The 16,490-nt window shown below is 40.3% G+C and overlaps 1 protein-coding gene across 5 annotated transcripts in view; it reads left to right on the top strand.

Moving 5' to 3' along the window:
• Nucleotides 1–16,490, top strand: part of LOC133542286 (eukaryotic translation initiation factor 4 gamma 3-like) — a 163,324-nt gene that overhangs the window by 79,211 nt on the left and 67,623 nt on the right. For 3 of the 5 annotated variants that reach the window (XM_061886308.1, XM_061886301.1, XM_061886285.1), the window contains exons 8-15: nucleotides 2,655–2,766; nucleotides 2,863–3,023; nucleotides 3,645–3,770; nucleotides 4,007–4,133; nucleotides 5,909–6,607; nucleotides 9,218–9,306; nucleotides 9,595–9,868; nucleotides 9,934–10,052. In XM_061886308.1, the coding sequence (XP_061742292.1) occupies nucleotides 2,655–2,766; nucleotides 2,863–3,023; nucleotides 3,645–3,770; nucleotides 4,007–4,133; nucleotides 5,909–6,607; nucleotides 9,218–9,306; nucleotides 9,595–9,868; nucleotides 9,934–10,052 (1,707 nt within the window). Of the gene's footprint in view, nucleotides 1–2,654; nucleotides 2,767–2,862; nucleotides 3,024–3,644; nucleotides 3,771–4,003; nucleotides 4,134–5,908; nucleotides 6,608–9,217; nucleotides 9,307–9,594; nucleotides 9,869–9,933; nucleotides 10,053–16,490 lie in introns of all 5 variants that reach the window. The other 2 variants (XM_061886294.1, XM_061886277.1) reach the window with 2 other exon arrangements.

Raw genomic sequence — 16,490 nt, 5'->3', positions numbered from 1 at the left:
TGCGTTTATCACTTGCAACTAATGTTGTTACTGGTACCAAAATGTATTTCAATACTTTACGATACTTTTCTATATTTTTCATACTTTTCTAAATAAAGGGGACCACAAAAATGTAATTATTGGCTTTATTTTACAAATACATTTTTGTGTACATTGAACATAGATAGATAATACTTCATTGATTCCTTCACGAGAGTTCTCTCAGGAAAATTAAAAACACATATGTTTCTTACTGCTATTTAGTCTTTAAATAAAATAGTGAACATACAAGAAAACTTTTCTTTTATTAGTAAGTAAGCAAACAAAGTCTCCTAATTAGTCTACTGACGTATGAAGTAACATATTGTGTCATTTATCTACCTATTATTTTGTCTATATTATAAAGGACTTGCTGTAAAAATTGATTATTAATCTACTCGTTCATTTACTGCTAATATCTGCCTATTTTCTCTTTTAACATGTTTTATCTACACTTCTGTTAAAACATTATCTCTTATTCTTCTCTTCTTTGATACGGCGTGGCGAAGTTGGTAGAGTGGCTGTGCCAGCAATCTGAGGGTTGCTGGTTCAATCCCCCACCTTCTACCATCCTAGTCACGTCCGTTGTGTCCTTGGGCAAGACACTTCACCCTTACTCCTGATGGGCCCTGGTGAGCACCTTGCATGGCAGCTCCCGCCATCAGTGTGTGAATGTGTGTGTGAATGGTCGAATGTGGAAATACTGTCAAAGCGCTTTGGGCTCCTTAAAAAGGGGTAGAAAAGCGCCATACAAGTACATCCAATTTACCATTAACATTAGTTTTGGATGATACCACACATTTACGTATCGACCCGATACCAAGTAGTTACAGGATCATACATTGGTCATACTAAAAGTCATATTTCCTGAGTTTATAAACATAATATACATTTTAAAAAACCAAAAAATGTTGTGTTGCTAAAAAATCTCAATGTAATAATAGTTGTATCAACTAGATACGCTCCTTTACTTGGTATCATTACAGTGGATGTTAAGTGCAGATCCACCCATGGTGTTTGTTTACATTTAGACGCCGGTGAGCTACGGTGTGTAGTGAAGCATGTTTTGATATTCGTCGTCCTGCAGGGAGGATACTTGTAAGAAACTTACTTTAATTTGTCGCCATGGAGACCAGGATTAGTGATTTAGAAGTAGCTAAAACACTGCAGACTGCAGATAGACTTTAGCTGCTAGCTAGCTGGCCATGTCTTAAAGCAGCTTTTCCTGAGGGTGTTTCAGTGTTATAATTTCCCCTTTATCTTTACCTTTTACACCAAAATGTGTCCTTTCTCCCTTTTTTGTCTACACACTGTGTCTGCTTGTAAGTACTCCGTGTGTGTGCGTTGCCGAACATGCTTCTCTGCTCATAAAACCAGCAATGTCATGACGTGACAATGACAGGGGCCAGGGGCAATGGTACTTTTTAGAGGCGGTGTAGTACCGAATATAAATCACTAGTATCGTGGTACTATATTAGTTTCGGTATACTATACTATACCTACTTGCAACTTTTTAAAACAGTGCATTTGTAACAATAAATTATTATTATTATTATTTTTATTTATTTATTTGTTTTTTTCCCTTGGCCTCAGTCTGCACCTCCTCTCCAGGGCCCAGGCAAAGACCGATTTTTTAAATTTTATTTTAATCTTCTATTTTTTCTCCCCCCCTCCCCCCCTTTGTTTACCTGTATGTCATCTTTTTTGTAAGGGGCGCTGGAAGCCGGCAGACCCGTCAGCGATCCTGTTCTGTCTCCCTGTAATGTTTTCCTAAACTTGAATGGGATTGTGCTGAAAATTTTAATTTTCCTGAAGGAACTCTCCTGACGGAATAAATAAAGTACTATCTATCTAATCTAATCTAATCTAATTGTCATCTTATTTGTTAAATGACTGCAAATGTGTGCAAAACTGGAACATAAGTGCCCTAAAATAAAGGAGCTAATCAAATGTGGGGTGGCTCACAGCAGCCAACCACATTTTAAAATGGTCTGCATTATTTTATTTACAATAAATACATTGATTATCCATTATTAATATTTACTCAACGATTTTATAACGCTCTAAAAAAAAAAACAACGATTATTTTCCCCACCTGTCTTTAGTGGAGAGGTGCAACAAAAAATTCACATTTGTAAAAGTGTCTGTCAGAGGAATACACGGTGGATACCTAATGTGCTTCAGCCACACATGTTGACCAAAGCGGCTTTAAAAGACAATTTTTTTTTAAATCGCTCTAGTTCAAGAGTGGGAGTCGGATCCTGTCCTTCACTTTAAAGATCCGTCTCTGGTTTGCAACTATTATACAAAATGTGACTTCTGAATGCCAACGTATCGTTAATATTCTGGCCCAAAAAAGATTTGAAAGTAGTGCAGTATGTAAATAAATGTTACAAAAATTAAAAGCTCTTTGTCTTTTTGGAAAAGTGTTTGTCAGACAAATACATGGTGGAGATCTGGTGAGGACGCCAGATGTGTTTTATTCTTCATCAAGTATTAGCTTGTAACGCTGCAGTTTGTTTCCCTCTGCCAATGTGATGAGTAAAAAGATTAGGTGGATGTTAAAACATTTTGTTGTGAAGCAAAGTCAATGTGATGTAAATGTTGTCCCTCTTGGTGTGTTTGTCTTCCTGCAGTATCGACACAACTCGCCCTATGTGGCGCCGCCTCAACAGTATTCTGTCCAGCCCCCGGGGTCTAGCCCCTTTTATCCAGGTCCAGGACCAGGGGAGTACTCTACCCCGTATCGTAAGTTTTTTTTGTAATAACCCAACATAAAGGCAAAAAAAACCCCTGGCATCATCAAAATGTTTATCCTGTTTTTTCTCCTGTGACTTGTCTCAGACTCCCTCAGGTATCATGCACCCGTATCACCGTCAGTCCCTGCCCCCGTTGCCACAGCCGGCCCATCCTTTTACCCAGGGCAGACCGTGTATCCAGCCTCGCCGCCCAACATAGTGCCTACACCACAGCAACCTCCACCAGCCAAGCGTGAAAAGAAAACCGTAAGTATGGTGGTAGTTTGCTTCAAATAAATACAGCTGTGATTAAAATTGGATCCAATATTAAAAAAAAAAAATCTGAGACACTACAATAATTTGCTTTATCTCTCCTCATCTGGGAAATTCTGTATTTTCCGGACTATAAGCCGCACCCACAAAATATTTAAGAATTGTTTTTTCCCCCCATATACTAGCCGCAGCGGACTATAAGACTAATATTTCATGTGTTTGTATCTACATACCTTAATTGTTTCCAAACGGTGTCTGTAACACGTCAGTAAAACGGCCGATCAAACAAAACAAAAGTCATGGTCATGGACCCACTAGCTGTGCAAGCTATCTCTCCAATCAGCTAAACAGACTCAATAAGTGACATTTTGGCAAATTTACTGATATATTTGTGAAATTGAAACAATACATTGTACTAACACAGATACTCGTAAACGTGTTAGCATAGTAGACATTGCTAACGACGCTAGCTTGATTACATTATGATAGCAAAACTCCATAAATTAGCTGCACCATTTTATTAGCCGCGAAAAAAGTAGCGTCTTATAAACCAGAGTATACGGTATATGAAGCAAGGTTCTTAGACCCATGTGTTTTTTGCCTTTTTCCTCCCAGATTCGTATCTGTGACCCCACTCAGGATGGAAGGGACATTACTGAGGAAATCATGGCGGGAGTCTCAGGAAGCAGGAACTCAACGCCTCCTATCGCTCCTCCTTCCTCCACTCCCATACCCCATCAGGTAGGGCTCCTTTACTGCTCATCCAATCTCAAACTTTGCTTGTTTCATCAAATTTCTTCCTCTTTTTTCCATCCGTCTTTCCTGTGGTTTTGCAACTTCTCTTATGAACCACACCATGGACTGCTTGTCCCTGCTCAAATCTGCATCTGGACTGCTTTGCATGGTGTGTTCATGCCGGCCTCCATCTTGTGTAGTTGTTATGTCACTATCCTCACATTTTCTACTTCAAATAGCAGCAGCAAGTGAGCAACAGGCAGACTCCGGAGCTGCAGCCACAGCATGCCACTTGTGGGAGCTTTGCATTGGACCCCCCTCAGCAACAAGACGTGACAACTGCGGCTACAGATGCCAAACCAGTGCCAGGTGCGCCGCTCCTTGCTTTAGATCCAGTGGAATATTTGAAATAAGACAAACTAAGTTTGGGTTTTGTTGGGCAGCACGGCGGTAGAGAGGGGTTAGTGCATCTGCCTCACAATACGAAGGTCCTGAGTAGTCTTGGGTTCAATCCCGGGCTCGGGATCTTTCTGTGTGGAGTTTGCATGTCCTCCCCCTGACTGCGTGGTTCCCACCAGGTACTCCGGCTTCCTCCCACTTCCAAAGACATGCACCTGGGGATAGGTTGATTGGCAACACTAAATTGGCCTTTGTGTGTGAATGTGAGTGTGAATGTTGTCTATCTGTGTTGGCCCTGCGATGAGGTGGCGACTTATCCAGGGTGTACCCGCCTTCCGCCCGATTGTAGCTGAGATAGGCACCAGCGCCCCCCGCGACCCCAAAGAGAATAAGCGGTAGACAATGGATGGATGTTTGGGTTACTTTTTTTGGATTCGGATTGGTGTTTAATTTTCCCATAGAAAATCAAAACTAGTCTGTTGCACAGTTGTCCCCATACCAATATTTAGGTAGCTGTACCAAAATCTATTTCCATACTTTTCCATATTTTTCTAAATAAAGAGGTCCACAAAAAAATAATTATTGGCTTTATTTTAACAAAAAATCTTAAGGTACATTAAACATAAATTTCTTTTTGCAAGTTAGGCCTTAAATAAAATGTTGAACATACTAAACAACTTGTCTTTTAGTCGTATGTAAACAAACAGACTCCTAATTAGTCTGCTGACGTATGCAGTAACATATTGTGTCATTTATCTACCTATTATTTTGTCAACATTGTGAGGGACAAACTATAAAAATGAATTATTAATCTACATGTTCATTTACTGTTAATATCTGCTTGCTCTCTGTTTCAACATATTCTATCTACACTTCTATTAAAATGTAATAATCACTTATTCTTCTCTTCTTTGATACATGACATTAGTTTTGGATAATATGACAAATTTAGGTATCAATCCAATATCAAGTAGTTACAGGATCCTACATTGGTCATATGCAAAGTCCTCATGTGTCCACGGACATATTTACTGACTTTATAAACATATTATGATTTTTTAAAAAAGAAAGAAAAAATTGTGACCATAAAAAATATTGATGTAATCATACTAGTATCGACTAGATAAGCTCTGGTATTTGGTATCATTACAGTGGATGTAAGGAGTAGATCCACACATGACAGGAATGCTATCTTTTCTTAGCGGTGACGCCGGTAAGCTATTGTATTTTCCTACGGTGTGTAGTGAAGCATGTTTACTTATTCTTCGTCCTGCAGTGATAATGATACTTGTAAGAAACTTACTGACTTTGTCGCCATGGAGGCGAGAATTAGTGATTTAGAGGTAGCAAAAACACTGCACACTGCGAATGGATGTTAGATGCTAGCTAGCTAACCATGTCTTAAAACAGCTCTTCCTGAGGGCGTTTCAGTGTTATAACTTCACCTTTATCTTTACTTTTTACACCAAAATGCGTCTATTCTCCCTTTTCTACACACTGTGTCTGCTTGTAAGTAATACTTGTGTGGGTGCTGCAAAACATGCTCCTCTGCTCGTAAAATCAGCAATGTCATGCTGTATTATTGACGGCACGGTACTATACTAGTGCCGGTATACTGTACAACCCTAGTCTGTTCTAGTGTCAAACCAATCATACAGTCTTCATTGATTTGACCAAACGCTGATATCACATATGACAGCAGTTCAAACACTAAAGTTGAACAAAAATACTTTTCTTTCTTCCAGAAGGGAGCCCAAAACCAGAGGCGTTTGTTCAAAAGGGTTCCTCACCCGGGCTTTTGCATCCAGAAGGTCCCTCGGAGAGACTGGAGGCCAGCACCCCCGTTTCAGAAAACTCTTCCACTGTGGAACCAGAGCTTGCCTTCCCTGCCTCACCGTCAGCCCCTGCAAACTTCCCACCCTCGGTGGTCAATGCTGGTGACCGTCCCCCCTCCCCCTCTGGCGGAGACCACAGACCTTCTATAGCCTCGCCTCATATTCCCAACACAGACAAGCCTCTCTCAAATTCCCCCCCAGTCTCGCCATCGCTCGTTCCCGAGGCCATGAATGGTCATGCAGACCCTGAGGCTGAAGTGGACTCCCCAGCTCACGAGCAGCCACATCTCGCCTTCCCAGCTGGAACACGACCTATCCTTTCTTCTCCTGCTTTCCAAGAGAACTCCCCTTCGGAAACATTTCCCATTGCTGCTGAGCTCGCTCCTATGGCGTCTTTGGCCATGATGCCGGTCGCCCTGAACTCCAGCCAAGCCACTGCAGTCCCACTTGGCCTTCCACCGCTGGTTCAGGCCACAGCAGAGGTCGACGAGCTGAAGAAATCCCTAGACAAAAAGGACCTGGTCTCCAGAGAAGGAGCAGAGTTTCATGGTGTTGTGACTGAAAGAGAGTCAGAGAATCATTCAGTCCTCAGAGAGAGCCCTACTCCAGGTACGTACTTTACATGTATGTATCTTTATATCTTTAAAATGATGACAGAGGTCTGTAATTTTCATCATATATACACTTTAACTGTGAGAGACGGAATGTAAAAAAAAAAAATCCAGGAATTCACATTGTAAGAATTTTAAAGAATTTATTTGTAAATTATGGTGGAAAATAAGTATTTGGTCAACCATTCAAAGCTCTCACTGATGGAAGGAGGTTTTGGCTCAAAATCTCACGATACATGGCCCCATTCATTCTTTCCTTAACACGGATCAATCGTCCTGTCCCCTTAGCAGAAAAACAGCCCCAAAGCATGATGTTTCCACCCCATGCTTCACAGTAGGTATGGTATTCTTCGGATGCAACTCAGTATTATTCTTCCTCCAAACACGACAAGTTGAGTTTATACCAAAAAGTTTTATTTTGGTTTCATCTGACCACATGACATTCTCCCAATCCTCTGCTGTATCATCCATGTATCCATTTTGGTATAAACTCAACTCGTCGTGTTTGGAGGAAGAAGAATACTGAGTTGCATCCCAAGAACATCATACCTGCTGTGAAGCATTGGGGTGGAAACATCATGCTTTGGGGCGGTTTTTCTGCTAAAGGGACAGGACGATTGATCCGTGTTAAGGAAAGAATGAATGGGGCCATGTATCGTGAGATTTTGAGCCAAAACCTCCTTCCATCAGTGAGAGCTTTGAATGGTTGAACAAATACTTATTTTCCACCATAATTTATAAATACATTCTTTAAAATTCCTACAATTTGAATTCCTGGATTTTTTTTCACATTCTGTCTCTCACAGTTGAAGTGTATCTATGATGAAAATTACAGACCTTTGTCATCATTTTAAGTGGGAGAACTTGCACAATCGGTGGCTGAGTAAATACTTTTTTGCCCCACTGTATGTATCTTTAAATACTCCTTCTACAGGTATGTACTTTACATGTATATATCTTTAAATACTTCTACCCCAGGTACTTACTTCACATGTATGTAACTTTAAATACTCCTACTCCAGTTACTTACTTTACATGTATGTATCTTTAAATACTCCTACTCGAGGTACATACTTTACATGTATGTTTTTTTAAATACTCCTACTCCATGTATGTATTTTAGACGTATGTATCTTTAAATACTCATACTCCAGGTACGTACTTTATATGTATATATCTTTAAATACTCGTACTCCTGTTACGTACTTTACGTGTACTTATCTTTAAATACTCCTACTCCAGGTACGTACTTTACCTACACATGTATGTACTGTAACTATAAATACTCCTACTACAGGTACAGACTTTACATGTATGTATCTTTAAATACTCCTACTCCAGGTATGTACTTTACATGTATGTATCTTTAAATACTTCTACTCCAGGTACGTACTTTACATGTATGTATTTTTAAATACTCCTACTCCAGCTACGTACTTAACATGTATGTATCTTTAAATACTCTTACTCCAGGTACGTACTTTACATGTATGTATCTTTAAATACTCCTACTCAAGGTACGTACTTTACATGTATGTATCTTTAAATACTCTTACTCAAGGTACGTACTTTACATGTATATATCTTTAAATACTCCTACTCCAAGTATGTACTTTACCTACACAGGTATGTACTGTACCTTTAAATACTCCTACTCCAGTTATGTACTTTACATGTATGTATCTTTAAATACTCCTACTCCAGGTATGTACTTTACATGTATGTATCTTTTTAAATAATACTACTCAAGGTATGTACTTTACATTTATGTATCTTTAAATAATCCTACTCCAGGTACGTACTTTACCTACAGAAGTATGTATCTTTAAAGCAGGTATTCTCAAACTGGGCTTTGGAAGCCATAGGTTAGGGCTCCACAAAATTTTGTTGCAATAAATTAGACTATGGTGTAGCCATGTATAGCGCAAGTGTCAAACTCAAGGCCTGGGGGGCAGACCTGGCCCACCTCATCATGTTATATGGCTCACAAACGCCTACAAATAATAGGCGTTAATAAAGTACAATGGAATCTCAAATTACGAATTTGTATTGGTTCTTATGCATAGTTAACCAAAACGTTGACCACCATGATGCTACAATAAAAAACATGAATTTTACCTTGTGTTGGCTATTATTTGTGGCATTGAGGAACAGTTTCGGAGTGATAAATGAGCTGTGGCTTCCCGTTGTCACTGCTATCGTTAGCACAAACCAGCAGTGTGAGGCGATCCTTCATCGGCTTGTGTCCCGGTAGTGCCGTCTCCTTTGCTGTAATAAAGGTCCGCTCTGGAATCTTTTTTGGTCTGGTCACAATTAAAGCAAACTTGTCCAAAAGGTGGCACCATAGTTGTAAAAAATAACACACCATTTAAGTATATTTGCATCTGTTTAAATAAAGCTATTTGTTCAAGGCCATCAGCGAAGAAAAATCCATGAATTATCCGCACCGTTTAATAAGCCGCAGGGTACAAAGCGTAGCGGCTTATAGTCCGAAATGTACAATAGTTGTTCCAAATGTACACCCATGTGAAAACTATCCACATTTCAACTGTGTGTGGTTTGTGTCAACTAATAGTGCAAAGTCCTAATGTTGAGCTTTTATTTGCAGCAAATCAAACTTCTCCTGTTATACCAAAGACCTGGAGGAAACCAAATGAAGGGATTCATGCTGGAGATGCACCTCTGAAGGAGCACGAGGTAGGAGAAGATGCCAAGACATGTTTGAGCTAGTTTCTGTTTTGTTTTGAAAATCACATATCAGTGTATCAAAGGGCAGCGGAAGGAAGGAAAGGCACTATAAATCATTGTGAAAATGTTTCCACATGTGACTTAGATGTGACTTTTTGCTCCAGCAGGGTGTTATCCATCATTCAGCTCTATCTCTGCTCCTCATTGCTGAGCCGAATATCACACACACTTTTGCAGGGAATAGACAAACTTTGGGGCTACAGGGGCCATCAATCTGAGAACTTTATCTTGCTACAGGACCAACCCCGGCCCGTACACCCGGTCCTTGTGCATCCGGCGATGCTGGGCGGCCCAGCGACCCCACCGTCGGTCTTCACCTCCACCACCGTTCCTGCTTCTGCCGGCAGCCCGGATGCTGATAGGAAGCTGGCTGTCCCAGAGGAGAACGGAGAGGCTGAACCGGAGCCTCTTAGGAACGGGGCGGGCCACACCTCTGAGACTGAGAGCAGCGACAGCGGAGTCTCGCCCGGGGACAAAGATAACTCTACTGGTGCCTCACAAGACCTAGAAGGTCAGAGAGGGCCCTGCCTTTACACTTGTTGATCTGTTTTTATTGAAATCTATCTATTGCTTTAGACCTGGCAGAGAGGAAGCGGCAGTATGACAGGGATGTCCTGTTGAGCTTCCAATTTATGCCTGCCTGTGTGCAGAAACCAGACGGTCTCCCGCCCATCAGTGATGTGGTGCTTGACAAGGTAGGCAAATGAAAGTGCCTATTCACAATGATGCTCTAGCGCAGGGGTAGGAAACCCAAAATGTTGAAAGCCATTTTGGACCAAAAATACAACAACAAAAAATCTGTCTGCAGCGGCAAAAAATTTAAAGTCTTATAAAAGTGTTAGAATGAAGGCAACACATGATATAAGTGTCTTTATTAGCTATATTAGCCTACTATTAAAATTACTTTACTTTAGGTACTCAGAGTGACAGGTGATGCGTCAGTAATGTTGTAGTCTCGCGAGAGAGAGAGCGTACTTGACGCGGGGAAAAAAAAAGAATCAAGCGGCACACTCGGCTGCCAAACAATTCTAATTCATTCAGAAATCCGCCAAAATTAAAACTAAGGCAAAAAATAAAGCAAATAAAACTAAAATATCTAAATCTGGAGGCACTTGAAGGCTACGTCGAAGAGTGCTACGATCGTCTCGTCATGGGGAAGCCACCTAAGACTCCAACATCCAAAAGAAGCCGCCCGGAGGACTCACCTGGCAATGTGTCACCGCCGGTTACAAACTTCACCGAAATCCTGGATTCCATCGACAAGAGTCTGACTTGTTTGGATGGCCGCTTCGCACTTGTCGAGGTGCTCCACAGGGAATTCCAAACCATCCGAGAGAGTTTGGAATTGGGACAACAGCAGGTCGTTTCTCTCGCCAAGGAGAACGGCGCTCTTCGGGAGTCCGTAAAATCCCTCACCGACGGAGTGGCGGACCTCACCCGGGAAAATAGGTGCATGAAGAAGATGATGCTGGACCTCCAGGCGAGAAGCATGAGGGACAATCAATCTGGTCTTTGCGGTAATACCGGAAAAGACAGAGGAAGATCCAGAGGAAACCATCAAGTCCTCCATGGAACACCAGCTCAAGCTTCCAGCGGACACCATCAAGAACATCCCCTTCCATCGCGTCCACCGGCTGGGAGCCAAAAAGCCGGAGAACAGGAAGCCGAGACCATCGTAGCCAAATTCGAACATTTCATGCAGAAGGAGCAGGTGAGGAGCCAAGGCCGAGAGTTGAAAGGAACCAACTTCAGCATCAACGACCAGTTCCCCAAGGAATACCTCGACAGGCGCCGCCATCTGTTCTTGCTTCGTAAGAAGTTTATCGCCGAAGGATGGCGTGCTATCATCGCCATGGTTAACTTTTCATCAACGGTCAACTTTACCGTGAACCGGAAGTCACGCCGTGGCTGTATTATTAACATCTTAAACACGGTAAATCTATTTTTTTTGTATTATTTAATTATTCTTCATTCCCTCGCCCCCCCACAGTACACCTGTGCATCATCATAGCACTCACGTAAACGCCATACGCGCTCTCTCTCTCTTTGGGTAAACCAAAATGTTTACTGTTTTCCTTTCTCGTTTTCCTTTCTCCTTTTTCACTGATTGTTTAATCCACCACTCTCTTCTTTTCTTTTCATTTAATGTTTTTTTTGTTTTTCTCTTTCTATTCCCCCACCTGTTGCGTATCCCCTTGTCGTCATCAGCATTTACACTCACAGCTAATACATGAACAACTATACACACTCTGCACACTTAAATACATGCAAAATAGGCTTACATTTGGATACAGACATGCATTATCTACACATAAAGTACACACATGCATCCACACACTTAGTTACAGTCTAGTTTAGTATGTCCACTATACAGTTTGTCACTTGGAATGTGCGTGGGGTCGGGTCCAAGGCAAAAAATGTAAAAATCCTTAATCATTTGAAGAGCATGCAAGCAGACATTGCTTTACTACAAGAGACTCACCTCTCCAAGTCCAATACCTCAAAACTGCACTCATCACAATACCCACACACATACTTTGCTAGTTACTACTCCAAACAGAGAGGTGTAGCCATTCTCATTAGTAAAAAAAGTAAACTTTATACTCCATAACTCCATTACTGACACTGAGGGAAGATACATCATTGTTAATATTTCCGTTAATGGAAGAAACTTATGTATCGCCAACATTTATGGCCCAAATGTTGATGACCCCTCCTTTTTTCACACTTTCTTCTCTTCACTTTCTCCAAACTCAAACCACTGCTTGATTCTAGGAGGGGACCTTAATTTAGTATTTAATCCAAATATAGATCGGTCCAGAGTGACTGGGAGTCACCGTGGGTCTCAGTCAGTGGTAATACTTAAACAATATATAAACGATTATGGTTTTTGCGATGCCTGGCGTTCTTATCACCGCACTCTTAGGGAATACACTTATTTTTCCCCAGTTCACCGCTCATTCTCTCGCATTGACTACTTTTAACATGTAGCTCAATTTTATCTGACATCTCAAACATTCACATCCATCCTATCATCATCAGTGACCATGCACCTGTCTCACTCTCTCTCACTAAAAAACTATCACTGCACCTACAAAACAATGGAGACTTAATATTTCATTACTAGAGGACCCAGACTTCCTAAACTATATTGAGAAAGAATGGACAGATTTTTTAGATTTTAATGATCAACCAGAAATCATATAGTGTGTTCTCTGGGAGACGGCGAAAGTAGTTATGCGAGGAAAAAATATTTCTTATTCATCATACAAGAAAAAAAGGAATGTTTATTAGAGCAGGAACTTGAAAATGAAATAACAATATTAGAAATAGCTTATGCTAACTCACAAAATGAACAAACTGAACAAATTGAGAAAATTCAAATTAGATTTAAGATAAGAAATTGACAAGAAAGTCAATTCCTGCTCCAGAGGTCACGCTTAGAAACATTTGAACATGATAATGAACCAAGCAAATATTTGGCTAACCAATTAAAACTAAACAAAGAAAAAAGTTCTATACCATCTATCAAGGATTCCGCTGGGAACATTACTCACGTTCCTGAAGAAATTAACTCTATCTTTAGAAACTTTTACATGAACTTGTATACACCCCAGATTGTCCCATCTCCTTCAGACATTGAGACATTTATTAATGGTATAGACTTACCTAAATTAAATACAAGGCAAGTATCAAATTTAGATCTTGTTATTTCTGCAGATGAACTTCACGACGCACTTCAACAGATGCCAAACAATAAAGCACCAGGGCCTGATGGGTTCCCTGTGGAGTTCTACAAAACATTTTGGTCACTGCTAGCTCAAATATTTAAAAAAATGGCTTTAGAGATTAAGGGAAAACTCATTCCTTCCTCCAAATATGAACTCTGGCCACGATCAGTCTCTTGCTAAAGCCCGATAAAGACCCAACACTTCCATTTAGTTACCGGCCAATCTCCTTGATTAATGCTGATCTTAAAATTATCTGCAAAGTTTTAACTCAAAGATTAGAGAAAGTCACTCCATTATAGTACATCCTGATCAAACCGGTTTCATCAAAGAGAGACAATCGTCCAACAATGTTCGCCGTCTACTCAATGTGATAGACTATCCTGTTATTCATAATCTAAAAACAGCTGTTGTTTCATTAGATGCTGAAAAAGCATTTGATAGAGTGAATTGGAATTTTGTTCTAGCTACTTTACAGAAATTTGGATTTGGAGACTCATTTATAGTATGGATCAAGGTCCTAAATAGTTTCCCTACAGCTTCGGTTAGAACGAACAGCCAAATCTCTCCAAGGTTTCAACTTATGAGGGGCACTAGGCAAGGGTGTCCACTTTCTCTGTCACCGTTTGCTATATTTATTGAACCTCTGGCAACCGCAATTCGACAGCATGCAAATATTAAAGGCATCCATTCCGCAACCGTTCATCATAAAATAAGCCTGTATGCAGATGATGTATTACTTTTCTTAGAAAATCCACATTCTTCTCTTCAAGAGACAATCTCAATCATCAATAAATTCAGTTCTATTTCAGATTACTCCATCAACTGGCCCAAATCTACTGTGTTACCAATTAACTTTGACTTTCAGAGCCCCTCATCAATTGAACTGCATAAAGGGAACATTAAATGATTTGGTATCAATATTTCCTCCACATTGTCAGATCTAAATCGCTTGAATTACTTCCCAATTTTAAAATCGATTGGGGATGATCTGGCGCGTTGGAAGTCACTGCCCATCTCACTAATGGGAAGGGTCTACCGTGAAAATTATGGTCTTGCCTAGTGTTGATTATCTCTTTTCAATGATTCCAAACAAACGTTCTCAAATCTGGTTTAAATCACGAGACACACACATCAATCAATTTCTTTGGAAAAATAAACCAGCACGAATCAACCTTAAAACTTTACAAAAACCCAAAGAATATGGAGGTCTAGAACTTCCAAACTTTTCCCATTACTTCCTTGCAAATAAACTACAATATATATTGAAATGGATCAATCCCACTTCATTCGATAACTTATGGTTAGAGTTTGAACAATCACTCAGTCAGAAGATCCCAATTTGTAACTTGGCCTTTATTAGCCAAATTCTCCGGAAACATCCATCCATCCATCCATTTTCTATCGCTTATTCACAACTTCTTTAAAAGTATTAATATACGCTCTACCTTAACAGCTTGGTGGGAATTTTTTAAAATAACTGGGTCCCCGCTCACTCCCTGCCAATTTACGCCCATTTGGAATAATCCTGATTTTCTGCTTAACAAGAAACCATTTGACTTTCCAACATGGTATGATGCCTTGGGGATAACATCAATGGAAACAGCTTTTTATCTTTTAAAAGGTTGATAACACAATATGCAATAAATCCTAACAAATTCCTAGAATATATACAAATCAAATCTGTAATCAGCGCAAGATTCAACAAAACTACGTGGGAAGGTAGTTTTGTTGAACTGTTAAATTCTTCAATACATCTGCCCCCAAAGCTTTATCCAAATTATATTTTCTCTTATCAAAAATAGATAACACAATAGGAATTCCAACTTCCAAATGGCATTCAGACATATCCACAAGCTGTGACCCAGAATTCTGGAAACAAATATGCCTCAATACTTCTCATTTTGTTAAGAATCCTAATTTACGACTGATTCAGCTCAAAATACTTTACAGAATACATTACACCGGTCTAAGAATGTATAAAATGGGTTTAGCTGACTCTAACATTTGTGTACCCTGCTCAGATAATAAGGTAGATAACTACTTACATTCAATGTGGTCCTGTGCTCCCGTAAATAACTTTTGGCGTGGAGTGTGCGAGAACCTATCTTTAGCGTTAGGGATTCTATACCCATCTCCCCCGCACGATGTCTGTTGGGGGATCTCTCCGCAACTGATATTGATATAAAGAAAACATACCTCCTTATAAACGCATTAGGCATCGCCAAGAAAACTATTCTCATGAATTGGTAATCAAAAAATAATTCATGTATAAACTTTTAAAAAACATTTTTTTAGATTATGTAGTTATGGAAAGAATGTCTGCTGAATTAAAACAACTGACAGAATTCCGATCTCTTTGGCACCGCTAATTAATTTCCTGACCTGACTCCCATGGGGGCCAGGGCTGGGGCTCTGCCCCTGGGGTCTTGCTCCGTGGGTGGGGGGGCCCTGGGTGCCGGGGGCGCTGTGTGCCGCGGGGCCGGGTGGGCCCGGGTGTGTCCCCTGTTTCCGGCCTGGCGAGCTGATCCTTGGGTGATCTGGTGGTCGGGTGTGGATGGGGGTTCCTGGGCGGGTATTGGGGTGCGGGTGCGGGTGGGGCTGCGGGCGACTGCCTTGGGTTGGGTGGGGGCCTGTCCCTCTCGTGGGCGGTTGGGCAGAGGGTTGCACCCGAGGGGCTGGGGGGCTTGCAGCTGTCGGGCGGGGTAGGCTCGTGCAGATGTATGTATATGTGTATTTATATGATTGTATGTATGTATATATATATATATATATATATATATATATATATATATATATATGTATATATATGTATATATATATATGTATATATATATATATATATATATATATATATATATATATATATATATATATATATATATATATATATATATATATGCAGGTGCTGGTCATATTATTAGAATATCATGAAAAAGTTGATTTATTTCAGTAATTCCATTTAGAAAGTCAAACTTGTAGAATGTATACATTCATTCCAAACAGACTGATACATTTCAAGTGTTTTTTGCCAAAAAGGAGATGATTATAGCTGACAACCAATGAAAACCCTAAATTCAACATTACAGAAAATTAGAATATGGTGAAAAGGTCAGATATTGAAGACACCCGGTGCCACACTCTAATTAGCTTACTAACTCAAAACAACTGGAAAAGGCTTTAAATGGTCTCTCGTTTTGATTCTGTATGACACACAATCATGGGGAAGACTGCTTACTTCACAACTGTCCAAAAGACTACCATTGATACTTTAAAGAAGGAGGGCAAGACACAAAAGGTCATTGCCAAAGAGGTTGGATGTTCCCAGAGTTCTGTTTCCAAGCACATTAATAGAGAGGCGAAGGGAAGACAAAGATGTGGTAGAAAAAAGTGTACAAGCAAGAG

The sequence above is a fragment of the Nerophis ophidion genome, linkage group LG02 (assembly GCF_033978795.1).
Source record: "Nerophis ophidion isolate RoL-2023_Sa linkage group LG02, RoL_Noph_v1.0, whole genome shotgun sequence".
NCBI lineage: Eukaryota > Metazoa > Chordata > Actinopteri > Syngnathiformes > Syngnathidae > Nerophis > Nerophis ophidion.
The sequence above is the reverse complement of the archived record's forward strand: the minus strand, read 5'-3'. Positions and strand labels throughout refer to the sequence as shown.